We start from the raw sequence: 15,516 nt of genomic DNA on the forward strand, positions 1-15,516 counted from the left end.
CCTAGCTGAGGATGGTAACTCACTGAAGTGCAGTTCCATGAGTTATTTCAGCCCTTTGATACCTTGCTCAAGTGACTGTTCGTAATGTGTGAGAGTGTTTCCAGCATTGGTCGCTGGATAGTGATTGGGAGTGGAAATCCCTGGGTGTTTTTCTCTCCCCACTCTCATTAGGATCACAGGCCAGTTGGAGTGTTCCTCCATTTTTCTTAAGAAATAAAAGAAATAACTTACATTTATATAGTGCCTGTCACATCCTCAGGGCATCCCAAAGCACTTCATAGCTAATTAAGTATTTTTGAAGTTTAGTCACTGTTCTAATGTAGGCAACCGCAGCAGCCAGTTTGCACACAGCAAACAGCAGCCAGTTTGCACACAGCAAACAGCAACCAGCTAAATAAACACTTAATCTGCTTTAAATGATGGTTAACGGATAAATGTTGGAACTCCCCTGCCCTTTTTCAAATAGTGCTCTGGGATCTATCACATCCGCCTAAGAAGGCAGTTGGTTTAACGTCTCATCCAAAAGATGACACCTCTAACCCTAACCCTAGTGCAGCACTGCCTCAGTGTCAGCCTAGATTATCTGCTCAAGTCTTTAGAGTGGGATTTGATCCTACAACCTTGTAACTACTAAGCAAGAGTGCTACCACTCAGTCTGCCCTGTTAAACTTTGTAGTTTTTGGCATTTAAAATTCTTTACATTGAAAAGTTCATCTATTGCACTATTGCTTGCAGAGTCACTGAGCTTCGTGGCCATGTGATGGATTCGTGTTATATTTGGAATTCGGACAGGGAACTCCCAAAGCTACATGTCTTGCTGTACTTGAGTTTAATTTGATTCTGGAATCGCAGTGTCAAATATGCTACCCACCACCAGGTGTTTTCTGGAGATATTGTGAAAACCCTTTCTATATCGACTGAACTGAGATATTTCTTATTTGTTACATTTGGTAACAAGAAATTAAGTAATAATCATTCTTTATCTGGCCGAGATCCACCAGGTAGTGTAGTAATGCAATCTACTCATGCTTTGATCACCAAGAGTCAATATGCTGAGGGGTCTCTTCACTATATTTTCAGGGCATCGATATGGAGTGATGGGCATGCTTTTGTACAGCATTTTGTGTTGATTTGACAGCTCAAGATGGGGAGTTCTTTGGTGCTGATCTGCTCCAAGTTAGTTAATGCAGCTTTTCATCTCTATTTCATGAATAACCTTAGAATAATTTATTTGTATGTAGAAGTTCAATAAAAGAGGAATAAAGTTGGATTATCTTCAAGTACTATTCCTTGTTCTTTGAATGCAGTTCAACAAAGATCTCTCCACCCTTTCCTTACAAGACCTTCGATATGGCAGAATTTAGGGACAGTCCACATTCCCAAGTAGTTAGTGAGGTGTCAGATTCTTAAAGGGACAGTGTCCCAGTAATCTACCCCATCCCCCAATTTGGATGATGACCTATTCATTTTACACGAATGTTAAACTACATTCAAAGAATGAAGACCATACCGAAGGTGAATAATGTGACTTTAAATATTTACCTTGTGTTTGTGTTTTTGGCAGAATTATTGGATATAGAACTTTCTCTTTTTTTAAATTTTGTTCTTAGGGAGCATAACGTTGAAGAGTGGCATTCAAGTGGAGACTGACCTCTCCTTCCCCTGGATCCTTCGTGTGTTTGATATAAAGGCTTATGAGTTTTATAAGGTTATTGAGAGTTTTATCAAAGCAGAACCAAATCTAACCAGAGAGATGATCAAGCACGTGGAAAGGTGTGAACATAGGATCATGGAGTCTATTGCCTGGCAGACAGTGAGTAATGGTTTATTTTCTCCTTGTGGGTGAGGATGATGTTTGTCCATAAGCTTAAATCGAGGGATGACTTTACTGATTTTTTTTAAACCAGTAGTTGTTGGAAAGCGTGAATAACTATTTGCTGTTTTAAATGGTTGCTGTGAAAAATAAATCAGGTCTACAGTGAGATGTTAAAAATATTTAATTTTTTCTGTGTAAGATTAAGACCTCTAAGGGCACAGGGTTTTAAAAACTGGTTTCAACGGGATTGAATGTTATTGCAATTGGGAGCCAAGAACTAGTAAACATGAACTAAAAATGACAGTTTGTTGAACAGCTTTGACTGGAAGGTATATAAACTTTTTTCTTTTCAAAATGGTGAGGATTATATTGGGTTTGATACTGCACATTAAAGTCTAATATAGAAGAAAAGTAGAAGGTGCATGTTGGAATTTATAGGTCATTGCTTTTGAAAAGTTTTTACTTATCTTGGAACATACTTGCACTCATTCAGCTAGTAAAATTGAAGTGAAAGTATTAAAAAGTTTATTTTTGGTCAGCTGGTTGTCTGACATGCAGAAATCCATCACCTTGTTTGAGTCTCCAAACTAAAGCTACTAAAAAATCCATCCAAGGTTTCTTTTGTTTGCCTGATCTGGAGTGCGCACTCTCTCCCTGCAGGGACACGCTCTGTCTTTAGTCCCAGAGAACATAGACATAGGCTGGCAACAGTCAAGGCTTATACCTGAGTGTGAGCACAGGCCTCTCTTGGAGGCAGTCAGGCCTGCAGAGACCTGACTTGCGCATTAGAAAATTAGACACAAGTGCTGGTAGGCAAATTCTTGGGACTAGCTTGGAGCTATTACTGTGTTTGACTGTTTTTGAAGCTGAATTTACGTAGAGCTAAATGACAATGTTGTTGAAGAACACAGGGTTATTTGCCTTTAGTCCATCCTGCTGATAGTAGAAGAAATACTAAAGCGACACAAAGGCCTCATGCTGGAATATTTGTTTGAAAAACACATTCATTATCTTTTTTAAACTTAATTACAGCATTTTTTTAAAACTGGCCATGTGGTAGATGATTTCCTGATTTTTGAGATCACAACTTCCACTGTGTTTTCACATTTACCTCCTGAAACATGGCATTTAAGCACATTGTTGCCCAGCTGCTGTTTAACAATTTTCTGCTCTCCTTCTCTCCGGATGACATTGATCCTTAGCTGCAATGGTTACCAACCTCTCTCTTTTTGCCCCCCCCTCCTCGCCCCCCTCAATGTTATCACCCATGCGGTGGCCCTTTGTGTACAAGCCTTGATAAGAACATAGGAATTGCTAGACGAGAAAAGACCAAGGTCTGTCCAGTTCTCCTTCTGCCAGCCTGGTCGTCACATGACTCAATAATGGAGTTGTTGTCTAATTAAGGCATTCCAACTCTATTAATTAGTCTACAACAGGCCCAAACACACAGCATGGAAAGCTTTGGGAAATCATAGGTTCAAAGTCAGCTGTTCTTCATAAGCATGTGACAATTACCATACGTCACGTCTCATTGGCCTATAAATTACTCACCCGCGGATGCTGTTCATCAATGGCGTCCTCTCAAACCGCCAGCGAAAATGGAGCAAGTTCGCGAATGCGCACATGTGCACTAAAACCAGGAAATCGCGAACTTGCTCCCATTAGTTCACTGGCGGTTTGACAGGTCCGAATTAAAGGGCCACCTATGCTACAATCAATAAAGTCATTAAACATTCATAAGCTTACCCATTTGCCCAGCTGGAACGAAGATACTTACGCCACCAAAAGGTATGCTGGAAAATACCAGCCCTACACTACTTTTTAAAAGCGTGATGACTGTTAATGACTGCGAAACAACAAAAAATTAAATTTTAAAAATGTGGAATGTCATATTCCTCTTTATTTTTTGATCATTAAAAAAAACTTTTAAAATTAAATTTTTTTTTACTTCTGTAATTTTCATTACATTAAATCATTTGCTTGGCTTTTTATAATAAGGTATGTTAAATTTTTATTTAAACTAACATACAGAAGTTTACTTTAATTGAATGATTTCTACTTGCCTGCTTGTGGGTGTGACTTCTCTTGACAGAATCTGTGGGCGTGGCTTCCATTCCCACAGTCTGTATCGGATCTGAGTGAACCTGCGCTGAAATCACAGCGCTGAACTTTTTAAAAAAAAAATTGAAAAAGGAGCAAGTGGACGTTGCAGTCCACGAGGTAAGTATTTTTTCTTCGTAGTGTTTGTCCGCAGAATGTGCGGACAGCCTTGCCACACCGGTCAGAGCAAGTTCTGGCCCAATGTCATGATGATAATTGTTACCGCAGCTTAGGCAGATCAGTAAGTCGTCACTAGATAGCGATCAGGAGTGGGAACACTGGCTAATTTTTCTCCTGTAGACCAGGGACACTGAGTCCAATTGTCGAATCTCAACTGTCACTAACTCAGCATAGACTCAGAATCTAAAGTGGGCCCTTGTGGTCTGTAGCTCAGCTTCATGCCAACTTTACCAATTGAGCCTTCGGAGCAAATTTCCAGGCCATCTCTAGTGGAAATTGTGGGCATTACATTTGTCATCCTGTCAGCTGAAAGGAAATAAATGGAAGTTAACAGGTTCTTAGGATACATAATCAAGAGTTTTTACTTGAAATTAACTTGTATTTTTTAAAAAATAATTTTAATGTAAAGTTTTAGGCAAGTCCACAATATAACCTGTGTGCAAATATACTTCTCAGCTCAGTATCTGCCTGTATTTTGTGACTCTTTACATATACCAGTACTTGCCTTTAATTGCCCACTTATCCATACGATACAGTTGCACGCTCATAATGCAGATGGAGTACGTTGGACAAATATTGGCTGTATGTAATGCACTGTTAATTTGGGCTATTTGGTAAAACTGTATGTTGTAGTATTGTAGTTAAGGGGATGGCTGATGACCTCCCAATTAATACGCACCTTTGGTTCATTTTGGGTTGAATTTCTTTTTGGAGGGAATGGCAAGTTACCTTTGACAGTACTGGCTGATAACTTCACTCAAACCCAGTTCTCCAGTTTCACCAAATGGCAGTTAACAGCTATGTTTGAATACCTGAATGTTTGCCAAGTGGAGTTAAAGCGGTAGAGTGGCCCTTTTTTTTGGCTTCTATTGAGACATCAGAAAGGGCAGTATATAGAAGTTAGATGTGAAGTTCAGTTTTCTTTGAATTGGCTACACTGATTGCTGCCAGAACATGCCTTCTGAGGACAGGACTCCAGCCATGAATGATGGGAGCAGAGCGCCGCGAGAAAACAACAATGGCGGAGAGGATAGCCTCCAGCTGCATTTATTTTATCACCACAATAATTGAGTGACGCTTCACATTTGATCCCTGTTGTATTGCCAGAACCTCAGTACGCTTTCTGCTCAGTGTCTTTTGGGGTGCAGAATGTCACATCTGATGTCTTGATCAGGGGCAAAGTACACCTCCATAATGGAGTCTCCATTTGTGTTTTAACAATCATATTCCTCTTCCTTGCTTCAGTAGTTTCAATGAGTTTGGTCTGTTCCTCTTTTTTATCCCCCCCACCACCCACCCTCAAATCTTTAAAAAAAAAATAATTTTTTTTTAATTCATTCATGGGATGTGGGCGTCGCTGGCAAGACTAGCATTTATTGCCCATCCCTAATTGCCCTTGAGAAGGTGGTGGTGGGCCGCCTTCTTGAACCGCTGCAGTCCGTGTGGTGAAGGTTCTCCCACAATGCTGTTAGGTAGGGAGTTCCAGGATTTTGACCCAGTGACAATGAAGGAACGGCGATATATTTCCAAATCAGGATGGTGTGTGACTTGGAGGGGAATGTGCAGGTGGTGTTGTTCCCATGTGCCTGCTGCCCTTGTCCTTCTAGGTGGTAGAGGTCGTGGGTTTGGGAGGTGCTGTCGAAGAAGCCTTGTCAAGTTGCTGCAGTGCATCTTGTAGAGGGTACACGCTGCAGCCACAGTGTGCTGGTGGTGGAGGAAGTGAATGTTTAAGATGGTGGATGGGGTGCCAATCAAGCGGGCTGCTTTGTCTTCACTCGGTGATGGATGAGCGGTTGTAAACCTGTATATCTTTCTATATGCTTTCCTTCAGATTCTTGTGATTTTCCAAAATCGCTTGCACATTCGTATTGGAAGAGACAATAAATAATCCTGTTATCTCCATACTGGCCAAAGAAAGCTTAGTTCTTGGAACCATAGGGCAAATTCAGTGAGGAGCCTTGCATGACGAAGAGTGCAGGATCACTGAATTTACCCATAAGTCCTGACTAAGCCAGTCAAAATCAATGCACAATCAGAGGGCCAGTTTGGCATAACTTCCATCATGCCTCCCATCTAATTTTTCATGCTAATATTTATTTAATTTTTCCTTAAAAGATGCAATGGTTTCTATTTCAAGTACTCCCTGTGGCAAACCATTCCATTACTCTCAACAAAATTCTGCATAAAGATATTTATGCTAAACACTCTTGTCATTTTTTGGTGACATTTTAAATTGATGACTATGTCACTGACTGCCCAACCGGAAATAATCTTTCCCGATTCACCTTATCAAAACCCTTCATAATTTTAACATCTGTCTTAAACCTCCTCTTAGACTTCTTTGCTCCAGTGGAAAAAATCCTAATTTCTCACATCTGTCCTCATAACAAGTTTTCCAACTCTGGCATCTTCCTGGTGAATTTATGCTGCATGCTCTCTATGGGCTTAATGTCCTTCCTACAATGGGGCACCTAAAACTATACACAATTATCTAACTCTTGTCTAACCACTGCCTTGTACAACTTTATCATTGCTTCTTTATTTTTGCACTCTAACAACATTTTGGATTTTATAAATAAGGGCATAGTCTTTTTTTTGGGCAGCTTTATCTACCTGCACTTTCACCTATTTAATTAATAGTTGTGTGGCTATAGATTTTTCTCTGTGGTCACACTAATAATGTCTAGGAAAATTTTAGCCTTCAGAAATATACAATGCAAAGTAATGTTCATCTGTTGACACATTTTTAGGATGTGCTATCTTGGCTATTTGACTTTACTTTTTTTTCCTCTCCCTCAAGGTCTGTTCTTTAGTCACAGCCATTATAGCCCATCATCTGCTGTTAGAAAGAAATTCATTGGGACATACAAGGGTAAAGTCAATACTCTAATCAGGGAGAGGCTCGCTTGATCAAAGAATTATCACTACGTTGTTGTAGCCCTTTGATTTGTGCTGCAGTTGAGCAAGGCTCCCCACTTGGAGTGCAGGATGATTACCCTATAGTGTGCAGATTTGTGAAGGACATAGAAATCTTGACCAATCACTCATCCCGTAACACCCAGCAACAACTTGAGCCTTTATTCCTCACAAGCCTATGTTTGAGCATTTTGATCCTATATTAAGTACCTTATTTAAAAGCTACCATATTTTGTTGATCATTGTAGCACCTGAGCTTTCTTTCCACGTAGATCTAAGGACATTTGCCAATCTAGACAGTTATTAGTTTAGTAGTACAATAGCAAGAACACTAATTTTAGTTTAATATCGAAAATGTCCTAAGTCTCTTCACAGAGGTGCAATTAGACAAAAATGGACACTGAGCCAAAGAAACAGACATTAGAAGGGGTGACCAAAAGCTTGGGGTACTGCAGGGATCAGTGCTTGAGCCCCAGCTATTCACAATATATATCAATGGTTTGGATGAGGGAACCAAATGTAATATTTCCAAGTTTGCTGACGACACAAAACTAGATGGGATCGTGAGTTGTGAGGAGGATGTAAAGTGGCTTCAAGGCAATTTAGATACGTTGAGTAAGTGGGCAAATACATGGCAGATGCAGCATAATGTGGATAAATGTGAAGTTATCCACTTCGGAAGGAAAAACAGAAAGGCAGAGTATTATTTAAATGGTGGTAGATTGGGGAATGTTGATGTACAAAGAGACCTGGGTGTCCTTGTACACCAGTCACTGAAAGCAAACATGCAGTTGCAGCAAGCAGTTAGGAAGGCAAATGGTATGTTGATCTTCATTGTAAGAGGATTTGAGTACATGTCTTACTGCAGTTATACAGGGCCTTGGTGAGACCACACCTGGAGTATTGTGTGCAGTTTTGGTTTCCTTACCTAAGAAAGGATATACTTGCCATTAGAGGGAGTGCAGCAAAGGTTCACCAGACTGATGCCTGGGATGGCAGGACTGTCGTATGAGGAGAGATTGGGTCGACTCGGCCTGTGTTCACTCAAGTTTAGAAAAATGAGAGGGGATCCCATTGAAACATATAAAATTCTGATAGGGCTAGACAGCCTGGATGCATGGAGGATGTTTCCCCTGGCTGGGGTGGGGTGGGGGTCCAGAACGAGGGGTCACAGTCTCAGGGTACGTGGTCGGACATTTAGGACTGAGATGAGGAGAAATTTCTTCTCAGAGGGTGGTGAACCTTTGGAATTCTCTACCACAGAAGGCTGTGGAGGCCAAGTCACTGAATATATTTAAGAAGGAGTTAGATAGATTTCTAGACACAAAAGGCATCAAGGGGTGTGGGGAGAGTGGGAATATGGTATTGAGATGGAGGATCAGCCATAATCATATTGAATGGCGGAGCAGGCTTGAAGGGCCGAATGGCCTACTCCTCCTATTTTCTATGTTTCAAAAGGGTGGGTATTAAGTAGGGCTTTAAAGGAGGGGAGAGGGAGCTGGACGTAATTCTAGAGCATCGGGCCTAGAAAGCTGAAGGCAGGCTGCTAATGGTGGATGATGTGGAGATGCCGGTGATGGACTGGGGTGGACAAATGTAAGGAATCTTACAACACCAGGTTATAGTCCAACAGTTTTATTTGAAAATCACAAGCTTTTGGAGCTTACCTCCTTCGTCACTCACCTGACGAAGGAGGTAAGCTCCAAAAGCTTGTGATTTTCAAATAAAACTGTCGGACTATAACCTGGTGTTGTAAGATTCCTTACAATGGTGGGGTGAAAAGAGGGGGAGGATGGTCAAGAAGCCAGAGTTGGAGGAACAAAGCTTTCTTGGGGAGGTTAGAGATCAGATGGGGCGAGGCCATGAATGGATTTAAACATGAAGATGAGAATTTTAATTTGTGAAAAGACTTAGTACATTTTTCTATATTAAACTAAAGTTATTGTTCTTGCTACTGTACTACTAAACTAATAACTGTCTAGATTGGCAAATGTCCTTAGATCTACATGGAAAGAAAGCTGAGGTGCTACAATTATCAATTTTGTGAAGGTTGAATTGAGACAAAATAAATCGAAAAAAGGTTTTGCCCAAATTCAGAGTACTCACAGTAGGTTCAAAGACATGTGACCAGTTTCCTGGAACTTGCCTCCAGTCAACTAAAGAGATGAGCTGACAATTGTTCAGATTCAATAGACCAATAAATATGCAGATAGTTATCAGTGAGTGCATCTGGTGAGACCAATGCTACTGGCTTTGTAAGTTTAAAAGTACTTAGCATACCAAGACCAACAAATGTCAATGCAGACGTATGCAGCGGAGTTGTCTGTGGAAATGGTTTTTCTCTCTCATGGGAAAACCAGTAACTTAGTTTCCTGCATCCATGCTTTTCTGTTGGTGTGGAAAGTATGACACATTCTTTTTATGATTCTTTAATTCTGTATACTTCAATGATTCCGATATCAACTTTTTCCCCTCAGCAGTTTTCTTCCCTCCATTCCTCTAGTAAAGGTGTCAGCCCTCTGCTGGGGGGTAGGTGGTCTAGGGATGCTGGTCACTCTTGAATAACTTTTCAAGTGGTCGTTATGCATAAGCCTTGATGGTAAGTGTCAGCAGGTTAATCTATCACGGTGCATCATAACTGAGCTCAATTTGCCCTAATCGGACATCTGCACATGTTGGGTTGCCGACTCTGTTGGATGTATTCCTGGAAGTTTCATCACATGACTTCCCACTTCCAACTGCCCACCTAGTCAAACAGCCTTTTTTCCCCATCTCCAGTATTTTTAAAACTAATAAATGAAAGTGTTCAAAGAAAATGAAAAAACACACCTTTTTAAATGCCTTTATGAATTTTCTCCTGGAGATGTTCGCAGCAGTGTCCAGGGGATTAATCTTTGTTCTGGAGTCCCCAGGAATTAATCTTGGAAGGTTGGTAACCCTAACACACTTGTGCTTCCACCATAAGTCATTAGATAATGATCAGAAGCAGGAATCCTTGCCAATTTTCCTTTAGGATACTGAATCCATTATAGTGACCATCACCAGTGATGGAATCGAAGGTCTGCATCGCTCAACTCAATGTGCAAATCTATTGAGCCATCAGGAGAGCATCGTGGATATTGAATTTCTTAAGTGATTTGTACACAATCAGTAAAAGTGATATTCTATGGGTTCTGAATGTGTTTTGTAAGTTTGAACTAATGGAACCTTTAGAGTCCTAGATTTTTATTATGTTTAACATTCTGGAAATTAAAACCAAAATATCTTGAAATAGATTAAAAGTGGCATAAATTTGTTACCTTGTTTCAGCGAGCCTGCCATACTAGTGCTGGTCAAACATCTGCAATGTTCCTAACCTTAAAGTGAAATTTGAATGGTAGCATAACTGCCAAATCACATACATACAGACAGACATTTCATTATGGACCTCACTAATTCATATAAGGCAGTATTTGTATTTGAAAAAGTCTGTACAATGGGAGTGAAACAGAAAGTATCAAGTCAGTTCTCAATTACATTGGCAGTGTTTGTCACAAGACCTTGTCATCACACTCCTCCTTCTGCCAGCTCATCCAACTGCCTGTCTGTGGTTACTTTTCCTCTTAAGTATATAGTCATGCCATTTCAGCCTGCTGTTCCACAGTCTTTTTTTAACTGGCACCTTTTTCAATATCTGGTGTTGATCTCCAACCATGTGGCACACACATCCTGGCTATTGCAATCTTGTTCGCATAATGTGCCCTGTCACCACATACAGGATGCTCCCTTTTACTAAAGTGTTGTCATGTTGTCCTCCTAACTGACACCAATACCCTTGCACAGCACATTTCAAAAGGCTCCAGTATCTAGCTCTCCGTCTCATACAGAACTGTTTACTGGACATTAACCTCATATACTTCTGGTTTTCACATCCCATCCAATATCTCCTTTTTCAGTGTGATTTCCATCATCCACCAAGACAATTCCAGCTGGAGCAGTCTGCTGTTTCACCCTCTTTTTCCCTCATTCTCTTTGTGGGCATATAACTTTTCTGATGCGTAAACGCATCAATGCACTTCTGCCTCAACATCAAGCTCCACTTTCTTAGTCCAGTTTCATCCTTTTGTGCTTTTCCTTCTAACATGGACAATAGTCTAGGTCTTCTTGGAAGCTAATGTTGAGGCTCCACTTCTTTCCTCAGCACTAGCCTCTTTTGTTATGGCAAAAACGTAGGATCCAGTTAGAATTGCAATGATATCTGTATTTTCTAGATGTTTGGGAGGTCCGGGCCTACCTCTGTACGTTGACGGTCACTGCTTACGCTATATTTATTTCCTGATCCCTTGTTCGTGATTTGGTTTGTGATAAAACTGAACAAGGTGCATGACAGTTTGCAATCGGAGGGACTCCTGTCTTCACTCTACACCATTCTTGCGTATCTTCAATCTTTACACAAGCATTTCCTACCGTGTGCATCTTCTTTAGCAATCTGGTAATTTTACCAACTACTCCTTCAAATTCTAACATCCCTTGAGATACTGTTCATGTGCACTGAGTCACCTGCTTGTCTAAAGTCTATGAAACATAACCACAGGTCTTTGTCATATCACATTTGTCTCCATATGAAAATCTGATTAGCGCACTGACATCCCCTTATGAAACTGTAATGACATTCCTGTAGCTTTATACCAAGGTGCCTTGTATGCCATCAGTTATATAACTTGTTGATAATGCACCAGCATTGTATTGTGACTTCAAGACGTATGCCTGATTATAACATATAATTTGTATTAACTAATATTTTGGGACCTATTTGAATTCTATTTTTATAGTTCAACTCAGCACAATATTTCCAAGCGCTTTAAAATTCGGCTTTTGTTTTTCATTTACTGTTTATTAAACAAGCCATTACTACTTGAATAACTTTTATGTTTTTGTAGAGCAAATTATTCTGATTCTCAGTTACCGTTCTAATAGCTGCAATACTCGTTTACTTTTAAAACTGTTGTTTGGAACTATTTGGAACCACTCTGTCTTCTTGTTCACCCTTCTTGTGAATGCTACTTTGTGATAAGCCAACAGGAGGTACAATTGAAGCAAGGGACGTTGGATTCTACCAGTCTTTTTCTTGTCCTGAAATGCAATATTGAAAATGGATGAGTTCAGTCAGGAAAACCTTCATATCCAAGTGTTCAGATTGGGAGTCTGGCCCACAAGGTTCCAATGTTCATCAGTCTTCTCTATTTTCTAGTACAGTTATGATATGTGGAAAATCTGTCTTCCCTTTTACAACCCTCCCATTGATGCTGACGTGATGGAGTATGTTCACATGGATAGTCCTCAGCCAATTGACTGTTACACAGAATTACATAGAAATTGCAGCACGGAAACGGGCCATTTGGCCCAACCAGTCCATGTTAATGTTTATCCTCCACATGAACAGTCGTTCTAATCCCATGTGCCTGCTCTGTTCTCCAATCCCTTTTTTTGCCCTTTCCTTCAACCATCTATCCTATTGTTAAATGTTGACATTGTCTCTGCTTCATTCACTAACTCTGGTAGTAAATTCCACAGCCTCACAACCCTCTGTGTAAAAAAAAAAAAAAAATTCTCCCGCTCTCAGTTCCGAATCTTTTGGGGTAGAGTTTCCACTTTGGGCACATTCGGGAAATTGCACTCAAAATGCGCACGAAATTACGACGGTTAGGTTAAAGTTCAAGTTTCCGATTTAAAAAGTGTATAATCTCACACATAAAATCTTCCATGAACCAGCATAATAGAGCGCAATCATATTTTTTCTTTCTATTAAAAAATATTCATTGATTTATTTAAGAGTGATAACCTGCTGCAGTTTTAGTAATACAGCTTAAAAAAAAGGGTTAATCAAAACAAATCAGCATTTTTAATGATTGTCCAGTCCTCCACCTGTCAATAACCTGATTTTTAAAATCCTAAAAATGACTTTAAAAAACTATACTGAACCATTTACTGATTTCATTGGTGTACACTAGTCAGTTTCTTAGTAAATTAAATATTTTTTGATATGTAAAATTTTTAAAAACATGTCTGATAGTGCCTGTGCACTTAAGAAAATTTGCGCAATTTGAAGAGCCTTCCCTAAATCAGCGGAATCTCGCGATGTCAACGTGGCGTCGTGGCCAGTTTTATGGATGGGGCCTGATCCGGGTGAGTTGAATCTTAAACTAGCGTAAAAGACCACGGAAGACACGAACGTAAGTGGTTTTAGGTGTAACTCACTTACATTTAAAATTCCCCGATCTTTTGAGCTGGAATCTGGGCGTAAAACTAGTGCAATCAAACAAAAACTCTATCCCCTTGTATATATGTCCCTTCGTTCCAGATGACTCAATCACCAGAAACGGTCTGTTTCAATCTGCTCTGCCCCATCACTTCATAATTTTAAACACTTCTATTCAATCACCCCATGATCTCCTTTGTTCTAACGAAAACAGCCTGTTCACGTGTGAACCTGTTTTATTGTGGAGCGTATTAGTCAGGCCTGCCTCCTCTTTCAGCAGGGCTCCCTCTTGTAGTGTGCCCAGCCAGAAACCCTTCACTGGCTCCAAGGATATTGATGCCAGTTATACTTACCTAATCTCTGCCAGAGTAGAGCTATCTTGTCAAAAATTAGGAATTGAACCTGTAATTTTCACTAATGATGCATTTATTCATTGAGCCATTGAAGGAGATGAAATACTTGCAATTATTATTTTGATTATCGAGAACACAAAATGTTCATCATAGTCTGAATCTACAAAACAAGTAGCAGACATCCTATTTTTAAATCTTATCAGTCATTCCCCCTATTGTACAGACTTCCTGGCAGTGCCGCAGTTCGTATTCAAACACGGATAACTTAAGATTCCTGCTTGACCTTCCCTGTCCTCTAATTTCTATTCCCATAGGTTCTTTTGTTTTTCATTAATCCTTATTTTAATACACCATTTATGGTTTTCAGATGTTACTTCAGTTTACTACCCGTACAAACTTGGCAGGCTTATTCTTTAACTTTAGTCTGTGGTTTTTATATATTAAACAAATTACTGTGCTTTAGTGGCCTGGTAGCACTACAGGATAACGTGCTGCATCATGGTCTGTAACAATAACATCTCTGTTCGAATCCTGCCCTAAACTGCATTTTGCACTCTGTTTCCTGATAAGGACTTGTCAATGTCAAGTAGGTCAACAGGCACAACTGTGAATTGAGAGGTGCCTAAAGTGATGGAAGGGAAGGAACTTTGGCAGTGTTTCCATCTGACACAGTTCTTCAGTATTACCACACCATTAACCATGGAGCAACAAGGGTAAATATGTGGAAATGTTCACAGTGACCCATCCCTCTGTCCTTCCAGAGGGTAAAAACAGATTCAAGTAAATTTAGGACAGGGGGAAGAGAGAACCTCTACCTACTCAAAGTTACATCATCATTCATTTTACATTTGTATCCAGACCACGTTTCTCAACTACTTCAAGAGCAGTTTTTCATTCTAAGTGAATAAATGCATTATGGCTTTGGACTTGGAATTCTTCCAGTCTTTTCGGATGTATCAAATGGATAAATAAGAATGAATTGAAAAAAGATTATTTTTCCCCCTCTGTTGTTTTCATAATTAAGAAAAATGTAAGTGTCTATACTCGTGTACTCCATATTATTGATGTAGCTTTGTTTTATTTAGCTTTGATGGATAATGATGTGTAATAGTTTGCATGGGTAAAATTCCAAATGCATGTTATTTCGTCACCTGGACTGTTCCTGCATACTTAATCTGATCTTTCACATTCATTGGTAGATTCTTGGCAAATCATCGGAATTAAAGCTGCTTTCACATTTTAATTTTGATTCCGGCGTTTATCATCTGGGCGTCTGCTCCAGCATTGATGCCACTAAGTCAGTTTTCTGTAGCCCAGTGCTAGACTCTTAGAAGCAGATAAAGCTGTCTAGCGGCAGCTGAGTGACCCAACGAAAAACAGCGTTAACAGCATAACTGCAGAAGCAGGCTCACACATGCCGGACTACCTAATCCAAATTAGGAGAACAATATGAAAGTAAATATAGCCTGCAGACAGCTGAACGGGAGATAATAAACTTGTAGAACCAGTCCCACTCTACCCAAGTGCAGATCTTGAAGTAGCGTTATTGGCCCAAGCATTGTGGAAAGTCGTTAAGGCCTGGAGTGCCTGCCTTTTCCTCATGTAGTTCATTGTTCGACTGTGTTTTCTGTTCTGTCCTGGTATTTTGTATATTTCTGAAGTATGATAATGGTGATTTGCATAAACCACAAAATTAAAATGGGGTTGGTTGGTTTTATTGGATTACATACTTTAGATGTTATCTTCTGAAAACGCTCTCTCCGGCTCTGCGTTTTTGTGGTGAAATTGGAATGATCAGAAATGTTGAATGGAAATGTTTTTCTTTTCCTCACCCTATGACCCTATCCAAGTTTAAACTAATTTAATGCAGGGATGTCTAACCTTTTGGAGCTCGGAGCTGGGAACTGGATACA

The 15,516-nt window shown here is 39.9% G+C and overlaps 1 protein-coding gene across 5 annotated transcripts in view; it reads left to right on the forward strand.

Annotated features, from left to right (window-relative positions):
- The window catches only part of rb1 (retinoblastoma 1), a 207,374-nt gene that overhangs the window by 66,951 nt on the left and 124,907 nt on the right, over positions 1-15,516 (forward strand). For all 5 annotated transcript variants that reach the window (XM_067992576.1, XM_067992577.1, XM_067992573.1 and 2 more), the window contains one exon: positions 1,611-1,813. In XM_067992576.1, the coding sequence (XP_067848677.1) occupies positions 1,611-1,813 (203 nt within the window). The remainder of the gene's footprint in view (positions 1-1,610; positions 1,814-15,516) is intronic.

This window comes from Heptranchias perlo, chromosome 11 (assembly GCF_035084215.1).
Source record: "Heptranchias perlo isolate sHepPer1 chromosome 11, sHepPer1.hap1, whole genome shotgun sequence".
Taxonomy (NCBI): domain Eukaryota; kingdom Metazoa; phylum Chordata; class Chondrichthyes; order Hexanchiformes; family Hexanchidae; genus Heptranchias; species Heptranchias perlo.